The 19,586-nt window shown below is 43.4% G+C and overlaps 1 protein-coding gene across 2 annotated transcripts in view; it reads left to right on the plus strand.

The window, feature by feature from the left end:
* Window positions 1-19,586, plus strand: part of EPC1 (enhancer of polycomb 1) — a 1,373,110-nt gene that overhangs the window by 902,078 nt on the left and 451,446 nt on the right. For both annotated transcript variants that reach the window (XM_086941549.1, XM_086941548.1), the window contains exons 7-9: window positions 8,582-8,752; window positions 8,836-8,925; window positions 9,016-9,164. In XM_086941549.1, coding sequence (XP_086797675.1) covers window positions 8,582-8,752; window positions 8,836-8,925; window positions 9,016-9,164 — 410 coding nt within the window. The remainder of the gene's footprint in view (window positions 1-8,581; window positions 8,753-8,835; window positions 8,926-9,015; window positions 9,165-19,586) is intronic.

Here is a 19,586-nt window from a genome sequence, read left to right on the forward strand (position 1 = left end):
CTTCAGGAGGGGAGAAACTACCGCTAATTTCCAACTCTCCGGGACGATTGCGGTGGCCAGCGACTGCTGACAGATTAAATACAGAGGGTGGAAAAGTTCATGCTGGAGTGCTTTCCAGATTTTATGTGGAAGAGGATTTAGCGGCGAGCCTGAGGATACCGTCTGTGCCAATTTACAAAACTCCTCAAAAGAGGGCAAAGGAAAACGGCTTAACTGAGGATGATTAAGAGGGTTAGCCAGAGATCCCCGACAGAGATGGCTAGAGCTAGGAGGTTCCTCTGGAGCTCCCTGACTGAGATACCGATAACTCTCCTGAGGTCGACTGGAAGACTCTTCCGGAGCTCCCACAGCGAGAAAAAGTTTCTCGGGGGGGGGTGGGGGGTGGGGGGAGGGGTCGACTCGAAGACTCATCCGGAGCTCCCGGGCCAGAGAAAGGGTAGCTCATCTGGGGTCGACTGAAGGTCACCTCCGGAGCTTCCAGGTCAAGGGTCAGACGACTTGACCGAGGTCGGCTGGAGGATTCTTCCGGAGCTCCCAAGTCGAGAGACGAACAACTCGGCTGGGGTCGACTGGAAGATTCTGTCATATTTTCCATGGTAGAATTACTAGATAGACAGTCCACTGGAGTCGATGGAGATAAAGGCTCCTCCGCAAGTCCATTCAAAATCATGGAGATCTTATCCTCGAAGAAAGCTGCCAAAGAATCACATAAAGTCTGTGAGACTGGGATAGTATTTGTAGCACCAACCGGATGGGAAAGATCATTCACAATCTTAAATAGAGATTGAGATTTATTGGTTGACTGATTTAGCGTATTCTCCAGATAAAGTGCCTTAGCACACTTAATCTGTGCTTTATATTCCTGAAGTGTCAATTTGAAAACAGTTTTATCCGCTTCTAGATAGTGCCTCCTCCACACCCTCTCTGCCTGCCTGCATCTCAACCTTAGCTGCAACAGATCGGTTTCTATTCAGGTCTGTCTTTGGCCAGTGCTGTTCATCTTCTCTTAGCATGATTGAATTAATTTGAATTAAACTTTGTTTAGTTAATTTAAACCATAACAAATTTCCTTTGCACTTCTGAAACAATGTTTAAATATAAAATTAATTAAAAATAAATATTCAAAGATTTGCAACAAGGTAAAATCCAAATACTCATAAATAGAACTTAAAAGGGACAAAGAAAAATAAAGATATCAGGACAATACAATGCGGTTTTAAAGGTATTATTTTGCTTTCAGACGTTTTTCAAAAGCAAGCAGGAACTTTACAATCTTACAGTTAATTTGTTAGTCCATAGAGTCCAAGCAGCCAAGAATCGCTGTCCTGCAGGTACGCAATCTCTTAATCCGAAAATAATTCTTTAAAAATAGCGTTCGCTCCTGTTTCAACTTTGTACAATGACAAATTATATGAATTATGTCCTCTTTAATATGACCACAGAGCCGACAGGCAACGGATGCCGGATGTTTCCAGGCTGGTATGTCGGCCAACGTTGGATATTTTCCAAATCTTAGAGCCATCAACCGGGGTAAGTAATTTATAACTGTTGATCACAACCCAAGAGTGGGAGCGATGGGAGAGGATTTCCTTATCAGTGAGCAGAGAATGAAATTTGGCGGCTTTGTTTATTGCCTGTTTAAATGAATGAAATGGCAAATTTTTATCCCTTAGCTGTGCGGTGCATGTTAATTCCAGTGCACTGGTCAGGAATTTATTTGCCTCTGATTTGCTTCGAATTTTAACTTCTTGCCACAAAAATTTGTTTTGATTATTGTCTGTGGCGTTCATTTTGATCCGGTACCATGCTTTGATGCACGTATATAGTCTTCCCGCTGACGCATTCATAAGACCAAATTCTAGGCGCATTTGCGCTGGTGAAGCAGTGCGGGGAAGTTGAAAGACTTTCTTATAGATTTTGGTAATCAAGTTGTTTAACAGGGCACCATCCTTACCGTGCATTGCTGCACTTGCATACGCTAAGGTGGGAAGGGCTTTACTAGCAATTACTGTTAGCAATGGTTTAAGCGAGGGGCCCTCTAGTTTTTTAAACAGGTAGCTAAATGCAAAGATCAAGGCTCCAGCTCTTTGTGTTATATAATGTTTCTGGGCTTTTAAAGTTAACTTATCATCAATAAAATATCCCAGATATTTATAACTTGAGACCCTTTCAAGCCTTTTTCCTTCAATGCAGATGTTGTAATCTATTGAGCGTCAGTTGGAAATTAACATTGTTTTGGTCTTGGATAAGTTCAAAGTCAGCTTGTTTGCGGACAAGAAAAGTGAAAGTTCTGTTAATAGCCTGGTCATACCGACTTTTGTTAGGCTCATGAGTATAATATCGTCCGCATATGCGAGATGTGAGAGTTGCAAGTTGCCTTGTCTCGGCGGGTGAGCATTACAGGTGTTTAATTTGCCGGAGAGATCCGAGAGAAATAGGTTGAATAAATGTGGGGCCAGGACACAGCCTTGTTTTAGTCCGGTTACTGTGGACACTTTTCTTGACAATCGGGTGCCATCCCCTAGTTTTACGTGTGTCCATGTGCCTGTATGCAATAGCAACAGGCCCCTTAGTATACTCTCTGGTATGTCCCATGATCTTAATTTTACCCATAATAAGTCCCGATCCACACTGTCAAATGCGGCTTGCAAATCAATAAAACATAAGTTCAGCTCCTGTTTGGTGCGCTGGCATTTATCGGCTATCATGGTTATTGATAGAATATTTGAAATAGTTCCGATCCCCGCTCTAAACCCTGTTTGGTTGATTGGGATAAGATCTCTTTCGCCTGACCAGGTAACCAGGTCTTTTAGTAGAAGAGATTCAAAGTATTTTGCTTCCACATCCTGCAGTGCCATTAGTCGGTAGTTAAGTGGGTTGGTTCTGTCACCACCTTTGTTTATAGGCATTATTATGGATCCTTGCCAGCTTTCTTGAACTTGATTGAGTGTTTGAACATCAGCAAAGAGATTCTCAAGAAGTGGGCTCCAGTAGTCAGGTGCGTGTTTGTATACTGCTTGTGGAATGCCGTTTGGCCCCGGGGCCCAGTTCCTCTTGCCCTTTTTAATTACTTTTGTTATCTCCTCCATAGAAAAAGTTCCGAGTATTAAGGTTGTAGTTGGCGCTTTACTTGGATTGATTGGTAATTGCTGTATGCTATGTTCCACCTCACTTGTCTTTTTGCTGTACTGTTGCAGAAAGGGTTGATTCCCTGGGATTTTTGTTGTATTTCCTTTAATATTTACCTGGAGGAAAGTAACACATTCATATTCCTGTACATTTGATGTTAGAACGTTCGACGGTCTAGTTAGTTGATTTATGATTTTCCAGAACGTAATTGTATTCGAGGTTTTAGAACTAAAGAGCAATTTGGTCCAGAATTTTTCCTTCATAACTTTTTTGTGCTCCCAGGCACTGCCGTAGGGCCAGGAAAACGTCCATTTGACAAGAGTCTTTGGCATACGGTTGCAACTTTTTATGTGTTTTTCGCAGGTCCCTTCTTAGATCTCTCAAATCATTCGGCAATGTATTATTTAGACTGATTCCATTGGCCTTCATAACTGGTGATTTTCATTTTCAGTTTTAGACTCTCTAAAAGGAGAGACCATGCTTGAATATTATTCGTTGGGATATCACCTAAGTTGTTCATCGTTTCCTCTATTATCGAGAACCACTCGATGTTATTTGAATTAAACCAGTCTATACGTTTTTGATTGATTGTGCATAGTTTGCCTTCAAGGATATATGATGATTGAAATCTTTCGACGCACAGATTGAATTTAATGTGTTGCATTGCGTGATCACTCATGGGCGAGTATTCAATATAAAAACTATTTAGTAAGGGAAATAACGAAAGACTTGCAATTGTATAATCCAGTGTTGATTGGTAATGCGGACCATAGAAGGATTTTTTGGGAGGTCGATCCTCATTGGTCCTTCCATTCAGGACACGCATACCTAGGTACTCTAACTCTGTAACCAGTTGAATGCCTATTCGATCCATTCTGGTCCTTGCCCCACGCTCCAGTGCATGTTATCCGCTGTTAGTATTTCATCCTCCTCCAGGGAGTGTATCAGGTTGGAATTAAAATCACCGGTTATTATGACGTTCCACAATGGCTCAGTACTACGAAGGTCAGTTATTACCTCACATAATAAGGAATTTTTTATATTTTTCCATCGAACTTTTGGTTGCGTATAATAATTGATCAGAATAGTTGTCATTTTGTTGTTTGCAATAAATCCTGATAGTTTGATTACTTGAATACTTGGGTCTGGAGATTCAAGTTCTTCTGAATTAATTTTTAGAGCAGATGACACTTAAACTGAAAGGCCACCGATGGCTCTACCATAGATTTTACATTTCTCTGTGGCTACCGAGTGGTGTGTAAAGCCTGCCAATGCAATTTCTTCTTGCAGCCAAGTCTCTTGTAAAGCGATTATATCGCAATTCGCCCAATCGTCTAAGGCTAATCCATCCTCCAATAGTTTTTTAGCTCCAGCGATGTTCCATGATACAATGTGTATACCTTTTTTATCAGCTTGCTTCGCGTTATCTTTACTCGGTCAATTTTTCCGCTTAGCATTTAGCAAGCTGCGAAGCCATTTCCAATGCTCTGTGGGTGATCTAATTTCTCCCCCTCGTTCTACTTCATTCTCTTCCTGGGCGAAGACTTCTTTGCTTCTGCCTTTGGCATTGTATAGGATCGAGTAGACGGGCTTTTGGGGAGCCACTTTGGCCGATTTCCTGGTAGATTGCGGACCTCTGTTTTTTTTTTAACGGGAACGGATAACGAGGGGTGACGGGCTGTGATAATTGAATACCCCATGTTTGAAATAAATCTGATCTTTCCAATATTGATTGAGCAATCCCAGGGGTCTTCCATGTTGTCAATGTTTGTTCGGTTATTAAGTTTGTAGACCCTGCTAGGAATTGTACTCGTTCAAGATCTGTGGATCTAATATATCTTAGCTCACTGATTTCAGCTATTAATTTCAGGATATTCCATCTGTTCAAAATATCGTGACAGCCCTGTGTCTTATATTCCGGTGCCCAGATAATTTGATGACACTCGACTCCAGGCTTGGGTGGATCTAACCTTTGATCTCAGCATGATTGAGTGATTACTTTTCTGGTATTATATCAGGTTATGTTAGGCTATCTGGCAAATAGGGTATCTTAGGTGATTATAATACCTCTGAAAAACATTTCCCTCTAATGGGTACTGTTTCTTCTCTATGAAGAATTAATATAGGTTGATCCTTGAGAGGGGTAGGCAAGGATTTGGGCAGTCCTCGGTTTTAGTTAAAATATCGAGATTTCTTTTTGTTCTTGATAGCTTATTGGATTTCAAACACAACCTCAACATCATCTCCTATGCCGACGACACACAGCTGATACTCTCCCTCACCAACGACCCCGCCACCGCCAGAGCCGGCCTCCAGGAAGGAATGAAGGACGTCGCGGAATGGATGAAGCTCAGCCGGCTGAAGCTGAACTCTGACAAAACGTAAGTCCTCATCCTCGGACCCTCGCCCTCCGCCTGGGATGACTCCTGGTGGCCACCGGCCCTGGGCACCGCACCCAAGCCAACGGACCATGCACGCAACCTGGGCTTCATCCTGGACTCCTCCCTCACGATGACCAAGCAAGTCAACGCCGTCTCATCGTCCTGTTTCAACACCCTGCGCATGCTCCGAAAAATCTTCCGATGGATCCCCACCGCAACCAGGAAGACGGTCACCCAGGCCCTCGTCACCAGCCGCCTGGACTACGGAAACACCCTCTACGCCGGAACCACAGCCAAGCTCCAGAAAAGACTACAGCGCATTCAGAACGCCTCGGCAAGACTCATTTTGGACATCCCCCGCCACAGCCACATCTCTGTCCATCTGAAGAACCTGCACTGGCTCCCCGTCAGCAAGAGAATAACATTTCGACTCCTCACCCACGCACACAAGGCTCTCCACGATGCGGGTCCCAGGTACCTCAACAACCGCCTTGCATTCTACACGCCTATCCGCCAGCTCCGCTCCGCCAGCCTCGTCCTCGCCACCGTCCCACGTATTCGCAAAGCCAACGCCGGAGGAAGATCCTTCTCCTACCTTGCAGCCAAGACATGGAACTCCCTCCCCACCCACCTCCAGCTGACACAGGACCATCTCGCCTTCAGGAAGCAACTCAAGACCTGGTTGTTCGAGCAGTAGCGACCCCCCCTAATTGAAGCAGGCATTGCATGGTGGATCGTGAAATGTATTTAAATTTGCTAAAGAAAAGCCAAACAAACTCTGCGATCAGTTTCACATGCATATTCTACTAGATAAAAAGGTGTTTTTCTTAGGCAACGTCCCTTTAGCTGATATTTGTGAGCAGCTACTTGGTCGAATCCCCACACATTTACTAAACACTATTACGTGGATGTCCAGGCAAGACAGCAATCTCTAGTGGGGCAAACAGAACACTATTTCAAATATCTGCACCATCAAATACCTAGAGCCACAGCGTGAGGAGTACTGCTTTACAGTCTATGCATAACGTGAATCTGCAGCCAACACATGCTACAAATTAGGCATGTTACTTATCTTGTAAGCATCTATTCGTAGCATTTAGTGCTGCAGATTCACATGCTAGCTCCCACCTCCCCATCAGGCATACACTGGTGTCAGATTTATATATAGTATAGTTACAAATGTGTACATATCTTTAGTTTATTTCACACACATAATTTTTTGTATTATCTTAACAATGGAGCTGTTAAACATGTGCATCCTCGTGAAGAGGAGAAAACTCAATATCACGCCAGCAGTAAGACTTCTTAGAGAAAAACAAGTTGTAGAGTCCGAACCAAACACTGAATGGCAGGAGTATGCATAGCATGCCAATGTGCAGCATCACACGCTACGAATAGATGCTTACAAAGTTAGTAACATATTCCCTCTAATAGATACATAATCTTTCTGCAGGTTTCTCACTGCTGAATCTCCTGCCTGATGAGCTTATGGCATGTTTAAGATCCTATGGTATGAAAACATATGATAGGCTGCATTGGTCGCTGTCCTTGCTGTCTCAGTTTCTCTCTGGACCCCTGAATGGTGCACAGATTGAATATCTGAACTGATGCCAGTGTGCTTGTTTGCATATAACATACTCTTGTGACATCACACCTGGAGGCGGAGTTGTGGCCCTGAAGAGTGATTTATTGGGAAAAGATTTCTATAAAAAAGTCACTTAGAGGGAACGAGAGATGTGATTTGCCTCCCAACTGAACCAAGAGAGAGAGGTATAGCAGATGAAATTAAGAGGTGTACTGAGTTCTCCTTCGGTATGGTGGATTCTATAGTTGTTATTGACATGATGTGCAGAAATGATTATCCCTACATATTGAAAGGTCTACATTTTTCAGCCATCACAAATGCCAGGATAGGCCCAATGGCTTTTTCAGTACTGAGATCTATACTAAAAATATAACCCTGTCTCAAAAAATAATGATTCATTCAAAGACACTCATTCAACAGCGTGCTAATCATGATGTCTTAATACTGAACACTGTTGCTTCCCCTTTGTATGAGCTTTAAATTGCAGTATTTGCTAACCCCATGGGTAACCATGAGGAGACAACCTCCTGTCATCAAACCTTCATCAAGGATCCACAGTTGGCATTTGTGCCTATTATCCTCCAGCTACCAACGGTTCTAAGCTATTCAGCTGTTGACCTATATTGGCATTTGTTATGGCTAACACAAGCAAACACTTCTCAGTGTAGGGATGGATACTAATTCCTCTATATCACAACCACTTTTTGACCTTATCCGTAAGACCCACAATGAAGATAATTAATCCTACAAATCTCAGAGACAATTTAAAAACCCATTTAGGGATTCTTTTTTACTGTCTATGTTTTTCATCTCAAGAGATTTCACATCCGGTTGAGCCCGCCCTGACAATTATTTTGGGATTATAATGATACTTTGATGATGAAGCATGTCAGGAAATGTGAGTAATACTTCCCGTTAATAATACAAACCCCACCATACAGAAAGCGGAACTCAGTCCAACTCTTTATTTCATCTGCTATGCTAATCTATGAAAATATAATCCGCCATAAGGTTATCGAAGGTAAGTAACTTTTTTCTTATTAACATGCAGACACAGGACACCTTATTAAATTGTGAAATTTTGAGAATTAAAATTCACCCCCCTCCTTTTCTTGGTGAAAATTGCGGGATTTCTATTTATGAAAGTGACTCTTCAAGGTCTATAGAACTATTTTCTGAGTGAAACAGTAAAAAAGATGAGATGGAGGAAACAATTTAAATAGTCTCACAACCCATAACTTTTTTGGGGTGGTGTTATTTCTTTGTCCCTGCTCTAACATATGCCATGTTAATTTTCTGGATTTTCTTCTTTTATTGTAGAAGTAATTAATTCTAGAAATAGTTTTTGTAGTTGATTCATTTCTTTTTCTATGCAATTACGAAGCATATCACAGGGATAGTTCATGTACCTATTTGTATTTGATAATAACTAAAGGTAATTTATGAATCTGCTGCTGTTTTTACAAATTGTCTATTTCTTTCTCAGAAATGTGAGCTTGTACGACCTAAAAGAAAATATGAGAAGAAGCCCAAAGTCTTATCTTCGTCTGCTGCTGCTACTTCCCAACAGACGAATCCTGCTGCGCTGCCTATCTTTATTACCAAGGACCTTAATCAGTATGATTTCCCCAGCTCAGATGAAGACCGTCTCTCCCAGGTTTACCAATCATTATTTTTCAAAAAAAGTAATTATTTTTTATTTAAACTTGGGCTCTTCTTAGTGTCTTATTTTTGTTACAGGCCCTGTCTGGTTCTTCGGAAGCTGAGGAAGAAAATGATCCAGATGGTGTCTATGCTTTCCGAAGGAAAGCAGGCTGTCAATACAATGCTGTAAGTAATGACATTGTATCAGATGACTTTGTTTGATATTTGGCCATAATGATAGCATTATTACTTTGTTCACTTTTTTGTCTTTCAAAGCCAAAACTCGACCATATTGGGAACTGGCCTTGGTGTAGTCCAGAACAAGGTGGGTTAGGAGATATTCGCTATAGATACTGCCTAACCACCCTCACCATACCCCAGAGTTGTGTTGGATTAGCACGACGACGGCTTGGGCGAGGCGGAAGGTAAGTCAAACAATTTACTATTTCTTGAAATTGTCACTGTTGAATTTATTTTGATCCATTTAGCAAGAAAAATAAAGTCACTCATAAAAACAATATCCATGAGGGACAATCTTCTAACATTCTCTATTTTGACAATGCAGTGCTGTAATAAATAGGCAGTGTCCAGCAACCCAAGCAGGTACATCTTACTCGAGATTAAAAGGCAAAAGATAAGAAATCTTTTTCAACGGCCCATGAAGATTCCTCCAGCAGTATCCCTCAGAATGTTGAATCCTGAAAGATGTGAGACTATATAGTGACAGAAACGTCTCACAAGGCATGATGATGCTAATGGTTCTGCACTACAAAGAAGGACGATGGGTGGGATAGAAGAACTATAAGATTTGAAAATAAGATACCCAGGAGAAAGAAAACAGAAGAAAGTAGCAAATAAAAAGCAAGAATATATAACACACCTTTCTCCATCAATAACAAAAGTAAAAAAATATTTAGTGTGCAACACAATAATACAATTCGCAGGAAAGCAGCAGTTGACACTCTCTTGTAGAATTTTCTAAAAGTTTTTCTCGCTCTGGATGAACATTTGACTATTCAATTCACAGTGTCCTCCAGAACGTTGTTGCATATAGGAAGTGTAACAAAGATAAATGTCACTTCATGGCCATTCCTCTTTAAGTTGACTGGGGAGCCTTGGTCCCTATTTTTTCCTGACTTGTTTCTTCATATGTTCATTAAAACTGATCCTTGATCCTCAAAATAACACACACAGCTTCCACATATTTAGTCTGGTTACAAATTCTTAAAACAGATTATGTAACAGTAGTGAGAATATACACCATGCACAAGAATGAGAGGCATCTGACATCAAGCAGGTAATTAACCACTATAGCCTAAATGCATTCTATCAGCTCTAGTTGTATACTTTCATCAGTAAACCTAAACCACCTGCTGTGCAAGTAGCATACTAAAAATGTGCCCATGTTAGGCATTGCCTTTGTCATGACGTAATAATTAAGCAGTCTCCCAAATGATTTGGGGTCTTCGAATTGCCCTGATTCAATGTATTATGCGTTATATGATAACAGTAATCTATATCGTGCTACCACCCTTCCTTATCATGGGGACATGATAGCTGCCACTGCTACTTTTTGTTTCTCCAAGGGATCATTATTAATCGCAAATTGCACTGGAAACCCAGAGTACTTTCGATATAAATATGTATATATGTGTATGTATATTTCTGCATTGTAGTATGTTCATTGATAGTAATAAATCCTAGGATTGTTCTGCGCTGACCCGGAGCGCTTATTTATACATGTCCAATCCGTTGTAAATCTCCATACAGTGTTGATGTCCATTTGAACTCATGATGAGGTACACTCTATGATAGCCTGTCAGAGGCTCCATTTTTTTCTGTGAGAATACAATGACTCATCAGTTTCAAACTAGTGTTATGTGTGCAGAAAGGTGAAAATGTATGAAGAAAGTTAAAAGAATATGCACCTTGACAGGCTCCATTATAAAGAGAGAGAAACAGGTCCTGACCTTTCAGGAATCTAAGACACTTCTCACAGTGCACCCTGTTGACAGTTACCACAGAGAGCCAGTTCTTTTTTCTGGCTCACATGAGCAGGGCCTTCAGATCATATGAGGTTTTGAAACCTCATATGTTTTAATTAAATTTAATATATTTCTAAGCTTATTAAGCTTCTCTTGGGGTTTTTAAACATGATCTGTCAAACGTCAATCATTCCGGATTCCTGTAACAATTTCTCTGCCATATGTCTTCTCTTTTTGAAACGTGCCTTTATGTGGCAAAAGAAAAGCAGTGTCAAACTCTTGCAAGGTTTGTGTGGTGTGTCTGCAAGAAGGTCTCATAATAAAAGTCTGTCTGCAACGTCTGTAAAAAGATGTCGAAACAAAGATAGCAAAGGTATCAGGCTGAGGGTCCTCTTGGAAGGTATGAAAGCAGAGGAGGAGCAAAAGAATACTTGAAAGATCATCTTCTCACGCCACCCCTGAAAAAAGCCTGCTGGCAACAAAGACTACCAAAAAGGGAGCTTGAAGGAAAAACCGACATTGCAAAGACGTTTAGGGCACCATACTCTACGTCATTCCCAGTCTACCTGTAAGATGTCAATATTGACATTTTCCTGTTGAAAAGAGGGCTCAACGACGTCCTGTCAGAGCTCTGATCTCCACTGAAGAAATGCCGTCAGTCAGCGTTTACACACAGACATCATTTGACGTAAAGGAAGGAACTGGTTGATGGCTATGTCCCCGTCTTCAATGTCAAAGACCTCTTATCATTCGACCTTGATGCTTTCACTGTCGTCCATAGATGTTAAACTCCATCTCCATTGACATCAAGGGTACAAATATCACCAAATATGTCAGGATCCCCTTCCCATTTCAAAGACTCCTGGGAGTCATTAATTCTTTTTCAAAAACCCTTTCCTGTACAGTTCTGGGTAACCATCCATTAGTCATTACTGCTCATCTTTTAAAATAATTGATCAATAGCCACATTCAATACACATCCACCCTTCTTGAAATTAATGTATATGCATAACTCAGAATATGAAAAGAATTTAGAAAAATATGTGAAAAGGCTAGAAAGCACCTCATGTGTGCAAACCCACAGGACTGCTGGATGGTACTCGCCAGTGTGCCCTCGTTATCATCATTGGTAGCTTTCTAGCCACAACGAAAAATAAAGAAAGTGTGACAAACTGTTTAGAGGTGGCAAGTCAAACAACAAACAAGTGTGTAACTGACAACACTGAGACTCTGTAGCTTTCCCAGTGTTCTCTTAACCCCAAATGTGCAATGAGAAAGCGATTCTCAAATTAAAATTGAGGTACCACTCATATACAGCACATCCTTTATTAGTTGTTGTGAGCGTCCTCAGTTTAAAAAGCAGGCATGTCACTGGCCTTTTTTAACTGCAAAAGGCCAACATGTTTTGTTGCCATACACTCCTGGCAACTTCGTCCGAGCCGTTGGGGAGTCATTCTTCACCTCAGTCCAATGTTCCAAAACCATTTTTATTAGGAGTTCGATCAGGTTGAAGCACAGCCCTCCACAATCAGGAGGAGACTGTCAACAGTAGACACGAAAAGACACATCATTGGCATAGCATCGAACCCAATGCATGAAGCGAATTTTTCAAAAATTACTCCCACCCACCCACCCCAAAACTCCCACCAACCCCGGCCACTACCCACCCCTTATCCCACCCTAACCCTGTGCACGTGATCATGAGTCAACCATAACAGAAGGTGTACAAATGTGGAGCCGGCCAACGGCCTAGGGTGCAGGGTCAACATCCTGTGCTAATGCATCGTCCATGTCCATAGGAGGGTCTAGAGGCAGGCCCCTATAGTCTGCCCACCGTTCCATATTTTGAAATGTTTGCGGGGACAACCCCGAGCCTCAAAAACCGGCTGTTCCAAACCCATGATGAAGTCCAGGCCCGCCCTCCAGGCACCGAGGGGGGGCGCTCGCTCGCTCTTCCAGGCCTGTGCCAGGTCCCTCTTCGCTACCACCAGCCCCAGCAGCAACAGATGGCGCTTGTAGATGTTGCCCCCAACATTTTCTAGGACGTGAAGAAGGCCCAACCTAGGGGTACGGGGCAGGTCCCACCCCAGCACCTCAGACAGGCAATCCCAGACCCCGGCCCAGAACCGAGTCAACCGCACACAAGACCACACAGTATGAAAAAGGGTGCCTCTCTCCGAACCACATCTCAGACATTCCGGGGTTGCAATCAGGCCCGCCCGCCACAAACGGTCCCTTGTGAAATAAGCTCGATGCAGATATTTGAATTGAATGAAGCGGAGGCGGACTGCAATGGCAGCCCCCCGGGGGGATTAAAGGGCCTCGCGCCAGTCGTCTTCGTCCAAGGGGCCAACATCGGCCTCCCATAGGGCCTTCAGTGTCGAGAGCGAGGGGGAGCAGTACGTGACCAAGGAGCGGTAAATCTGGGAAACTTTTTTGTCACCCAAATCTCCCATAAACAGCTTCGCCTCTATGGGACTGAAGTCTGGGAGCTGTTCCAGCCCCACCAGGCTAGGAGTAAGAGCGTGACGAAATTGGAGATAATGAAAGAACTGGGACTTGGGCATGTTGAACTCAGCACTCAGTTCCTGAAAGGATTTAAGGGTGGTGCCGGAGAGGACATGCCCCAGGGACGAGACCCCTATTGCGTCCCAGCCGTCGAAGCCCTGCAGCGACGCCAGCGCCGGCAGCAGGCCATTACGCCACAACGGAGTCTCTGCCGTCAGTTTACCCCACCAGCCCATGCGGTGCAGGGCCCTCCGCCAGACAGCAAAGACCACCTGGGTAACTCGTGGGAGCAGCCGCCTCCTCCTGGCCGAGTACAACAACGTATGAAGGGAGGCGTCGCCCATTAGAGAGTGTTCCAGGGCATAGGCCGGGTCACAGCGGTCCCCATACCACCACTCGTTGAGCACCAGGAGATGGGAGGCCTGATAGTAAGACAGCATATCCGCGGTAGCCAAGCCGCCGCAGTAAGTAGAGAGGAAGCACGTACGGAGCGCCACTCTGGAGGCACCTCCAGCCCACAGGAACCTGCCCAACACAGAGTCAACACTGCGAAACCACTGCGGATCAATCGGGTAGGGATGATTCTGCAGCTGGTAAAGGAGACGGGACCGGCAGGGCGTTAGTGTGTCCTGACCACCCATTTCCCTTTTTGGTCCTGACGAAAACCCGGAACTCTTCCAGCAAACGGGTTGAAACATGTAGACCGCACACATAACAGATACATATGGTCATAACACCTAAAACGTATCCACACACATATTTTAATATTGTCCAGTTCTTGTTAATAAAATTCTCTATACAAGTATATCAGGACATTTTTTAACATTTTTTTGCACTTCACACACAAAATACCCGCTCCACTGTAGTCCAGGTGTCGCAGCACACCCTGATGGCACTCGGCTGTCAGGGTGGACCCCGATGATGAAGCATGTCACCGACCAGGTCGGTGAGTGAGGGGTTTCTTAGAAAGGAAGGACTCTCTTCTTTTTTCACTTCATTCATTCCATTCAGACTGCTTTAACTAAGCTTTTTCTGATGGTACTCCTCTCTTGTTTTGTTTATTATTGATACCTAGGGGATCAGGAGTACTCTCCGTTCACCTTTGTGAACAAAATCCCTTTCTCTCTCTTTTGGTTTATTGTGTCTAGGCAGCGTACAGCTGTGAGAGTTGTCCTTCCCCACACAACACCACACCTAGTACACACATTTTTTCTTGCACATTGGATGCACGATGTCGGAAAACAAAGGCCTCTCCTATTCCACAGAGGAAATTGATGCTATCATGGAAGATATCTCAGGGTTTGCTGACGCGAGCATATCACAAACAATCTCTCAGACGGGGGATTGGGAAAAGTTAACTGAAATGAAGAAGAACAGAATTAGAACTATACTTCATGGCACCATCCTGAAGGAATATGTGACCAACAACATGGCCCCGAAGGGCCTCCTTGTGACGAATGCCCCACGCATTTTTCTAGAAGATGCCACCTTTAGGAAAGACTGGGCCCTAATAGCGTGGCACTGCACGCATGACTGGATCATGCTGATCCTGAAGACAGCTCTGAGGCTATCGGAAGTCATCTTAATTGATATCCAAAAAACAGAAACTCATATAAAATCCACCATCACTGGGTACAAAAAGAAGTTAGATGAAATAAATAAGGAAATGAATGAGTATAAAGAGAATTTAACACAACAAAAGGTTACCAAGTTCCAAAAAGACTTGAAACGTTTCTCATTCGAAAAAACCTATCCATACTCTGATCCTGACTTTGTACCAACAACCAAACCCACTTCTGAATCAGATGCATCGAGTGTTTCATCCAACAGTAGCAATGGCTCTAACTCCACCTCTAGCACTCCAAGACAAAGGGCTAGGGGAGGTTATAGAGGTCAGAACCAGTGGAAACCTTTTAATCCACCAATGTTTCATGACCCATATAACCATCCACAACAGTTTCCCATGTACGGTTGGCAACCACCTTTCCAACCACACTTCCAACCACCACCATTTCAACAAAATCCCTACCGCCCTCCTTTTTTAGGCAGAGGCAGGCGGGGAAAGGGGAGAAGGAAACAAACCCAGGTACACTGGGAGGAGGACGAACCAGTGAGCGGGCAGACCAGGAGCAAAGCAGGACCAAGCAACACGAGGACTTAGTCACTAACTTATCCTCCAGAACACTTTCCGAAACAGAAAAGTGTGTCCTTAATAAAGGCTTGGGCTTTGTCCCGACCGCCCGCTTGGACAAATTCCAATTACATTGTGAACTGGCTAGCTTCTTCAGGAAACTGAGACTGAAAGCCTTTTTTGAGAAACAGGAACCTAATCTGGCAAGTGACAATCAGAATGAGAGTGGATTGAAAAAGAAATCTACGTTTACACCTCCTACCCATGCCGTTCCTGTAGAAGTGATCACTTTCGAACAAGCTGTCTACAACGATGTAGAAAAAATGACTAATAACTCACAGTTCCAAAATCTGAGCAGAACTGAATGCAATGCCCTACGAGACCTACGAAGCTGTGACAGCATAACAATTAAGCCTGCCGACAAGGGGGGCGGGCTTGTAGTTATGGACACCAGTGCCTACCGTGAAGAATGCCTACGCCTACTAGGTGATACTAAGAACTATCAGATCCTCTTATCTGATCCTACAGCCGAGTTACAATCCGAAATAAAAGGCCTAGTTGAAATAGCGGAAGCTATGGGAAAAATTTCCAAACAGGAAGCAGAGTACTTGTGTGACACTGAAGGCAAGATACCATATTTCTATACTCTGCCAAAAATGCACAAAGGAAAACTACCACCACCAGGTCGCCCGATCGTCTCTGGCATCGGATCTCTACTGGAACCACTTTCCAGATTCTGCGACTTTTTCCTAAAAACTATTGTTCAACAAACGGTTACCTACCTACAGGACACAAAAAGTCTCCTAAACCTTCTACAAGAAATCACAGTGGACAATGAGACCATCCTGCTCAGCTTTGATATAGAGAGTCTATATACAAGCATACCGCAGGATGATACCCTGAAAGTATTGGAGAAAACACTAGGTAACATAAACTGGGAGTATAACACACCAAGGTCCTTCATCATTGAGTGTGCCAGGCTAGCATTGAAACGCAATTATTTCGAATTCGAGGGGACCCTATTCCTCCAAACAGGGGGTACCTCTATGGGCAGTGTTTTTGCCCCTAGTGTGGCCGGGCTCTACGTCTATGATTTTGAACTCAAGTTCATTCTTAGTAATCAAAACCCCTTTAGAGACAACCTGAAATTCTGGAAACGCTATATTGATGACGTCCTTGCCATTTGGCAAGGACCAGTAGCACAGCTGGCAGAGTTCATTACCTGGATCAACACATGCGACCAGAACCTGAAATTCACCCACTGTTTCAGCGAAAAAGAAATAGTCTTTCTTGACGTAGTGATCACCAAAGAGAACGACCGGCTAGAAACCAGAACGTTCTACAAACCAACTGCCAAAAATAACTTACTCAAGTTTGAAAGTTTTCACCCGCGACCTCTCAAAGAGAACTTGCCCTATGGTCAATTTTTGAGACTCAGACGCAACTGTAGCAAGCTAACTGAGTACAAAAAGCAAGCTTCTGACCTTACTGACAAGCTTCGAGTACGTGGGTACCCAACCAAAATCATAAACAGTTGCCAAAAAAGAGCCAGAAATCAGCCAAGGGAGGCCCTCCTTGAACCAAAGACAGCTACAGATAACGAGATACCACTCACCTGTGTCACTACGTTTAATAGCATTTCCAACCAGGTATCTAAGAGTATTAAAAAACATTGGTCCATTCTCAGCACTGGAAGTCTACGCTGGGAAAAGCCTTTGTTTTCTTACAAAAAATCAGCAAGTCTAAAAGACACACTGGTGAACACTAGACCGAAAGCAAATGAAGTACTTGACAACCAATCTATCACAAGGACTTGGGGTTTACCTGATGTCATCGGTCATTTTCGGTGTGGAGACTGTTGTGTTTGTCACTTAACAAGCAACACAAAATCTTTGAACATTGAAACTGGAAAAATCTGGCGACAGCTTTCCCACACTAACTGTAATAGCTGCAACGTAGTTTACTTGATTATATGCACATGCAACAAACGATATGTGGGAATGACGACAAGGAAGATCAAGCAAAGAATATGCGAGCATCGCAGCACTATCCGCTGCAGAAAGAATGCCACAAAATTGACAGACCACTTCCTTGAACATAACCACACTCCCAACGATATGTGGTGGACCGTGATTGAACAGATCAAAGCCGGACCCAATATGCAAAAAAGGCTGTTCGAAAAGGAGCAAAGATGGATTTATAGATTATCCACTCATGTCACAGGACTGAACGATAACATTCCGTGGGCAAACATCAAGTAAACCCACAGATGGTGACCCCGCTCCAGCTCAGCAGCCATATATTGAAATACCAAGAATTGTGAGTCTTGCCTAAATTGGGTGCAATCACGCCCTTTTTCCTTGCAATAGTCGCCCACAGCAGGTTGATTTTAAACCTCATGAATACCATCCTGACGGGCTTTGCCTAGCAATGCCCGAAACGTACTTTCCCTTTCCATTCCTAAAGACACCACTGCGTTACCACGCACGCAGTCTAACCCTAGATATGTCACTTTTTGCATAAATTATGTGCACATCGTCTGTCCCTTTTGAATATCCTTGCAACTATCCTTCATATTCAGGATTATGGGTATCCCTCATGTAAACAATCCTTCGTGGCATTGCCTAGCAACGCCCGTAGTATACTCGCCCCGTTCTCTCTTTCCAGTTCCTCGCATTGCGTCATTACGCATGGACGTGGCCACGCCCCACCCGGAAGTACCTCTGCCGTTATAACTTTCCTGGCGGCGCCTGTAACTTCACGGGGAGGCACGGAGAGGCGAGTAGGTACTTAGAACTTAACAACCAGCTAAACTGTAAGTAATAATCCAAGCCCGATACTGACAATTTATACTCCGTGTCCGTAGACCCGATCCTTGACAAAGATACCTTTTTTGTAATCCCCTCGCAGAATATGGCAGCATGGTTTTACCTTCCCTCCACCCCGTGAGGCCAAAAAGACCCTAAATAGGAGTAAGCCTTATTTCCGCTCTGTGTGCCCGTGTGTGTGAGTTGCTTGTGTGATTGTGAAGTGTGAGTGTTTGTTTGTTGGGGCTTATTTACTGCGTTAATCGGTGCTCACGCTAACCTTTATGTGAGCCGATACGTCAAGCATTCCGAAATGCTGAGTGCTACTCGTTTTGAATAAAAATGGAGCAACCAACCACCTAACCACTTAGCACACCATTATCACCAGAGTGTGCAAGTATGAGCTGTAGGTGTAACAGGTAGATTTCACTGCGTTGTCCTCTCACGCTAATAGCACTGTGAGCTTGGGTTTCCACGCACGATTCAGTGCTTAATTTGACTGAATGCCTATAGTGAGTTTCTAGTGATCACCGAGCACATCACTAATAGAAGAGTGTGCTAGTGTTAGTGAAAGCAAATCACTACCGATCACTAGTATTCTTGAATGGAATGCAAGACACAGCAGAAGACACGTGAGAAGCAGCATGGCACTTCGTAACAGGCTTGTATTAAATATACATATGACCCTTTACATTTCTTCTCCTGCAGGTCTTTTTTTGCTATCTCAGCTCAACCACTGTTGTTTACGAGCTTTTTCACTCTGACATAATTGTCAGTTGTGTACAGGGAAATAGGGACCGGCAGGGCGTTAGTGTGTCCTGACCACCCATTTCCCTTTTTGGTCCTGACGAAAACCCGGAACTCTTCCAGCAAACGGGTTGAAACATGTAGACCGCACACATAACAGATACATATGGTCATAACACCTAAAACGTATCCACACACATATTTTAATATTGTCCAGTTCTTGTTAATAAAATTCTCTATACAAGTATATCAGGACATTTTTTAACATTTTTTTGCACTTCACACACAAAATACCCGCTCCACTGTAGTCCAGGTGTCGCAGCACACCCTGATGGCACTCGGCTGTCAGGGTGGACCCCGATGATGAAGCATGTCACCGACCAGGTCGGTGAGTGAGGGGTTTCTTAGAAAGGAAGGACTCTCTTCTTTTTTCACTTCATTCATTCCATTCAGACTGCTTTAACTAAGCTTTTTCTGATGGTACTCCTCTCTTGTTTTGTTTATTATTGATACCTAGGGGATCAGGAGTACTCTCCGTTCACCTTTGTGAACAAAATCCCTTTCTCTCTCTTTTGGTTTATTGTGACGGGGCAAGGCCACCATCTTAAAGATGGCCGATCGACCGTAAATGTTAAGAGGCATACGTGTCCACGTCTTGATGTCCAGCTG

Source organism: Lissotriton vulgaris, chromosome 10 (genome assembly GCF_964263255.1).
Source record: "Lissotriton vulgaris chromosome 10, aLisVul1.2, whole genome shotgun sequence".
Taxonomy (NCBI): domain Eukaryota; kingdom Metazoa; phylum Chordata; class Amphibia; order Caudata; family Salamandridae; genus Lissotriton; species Lissotriton vulgaris.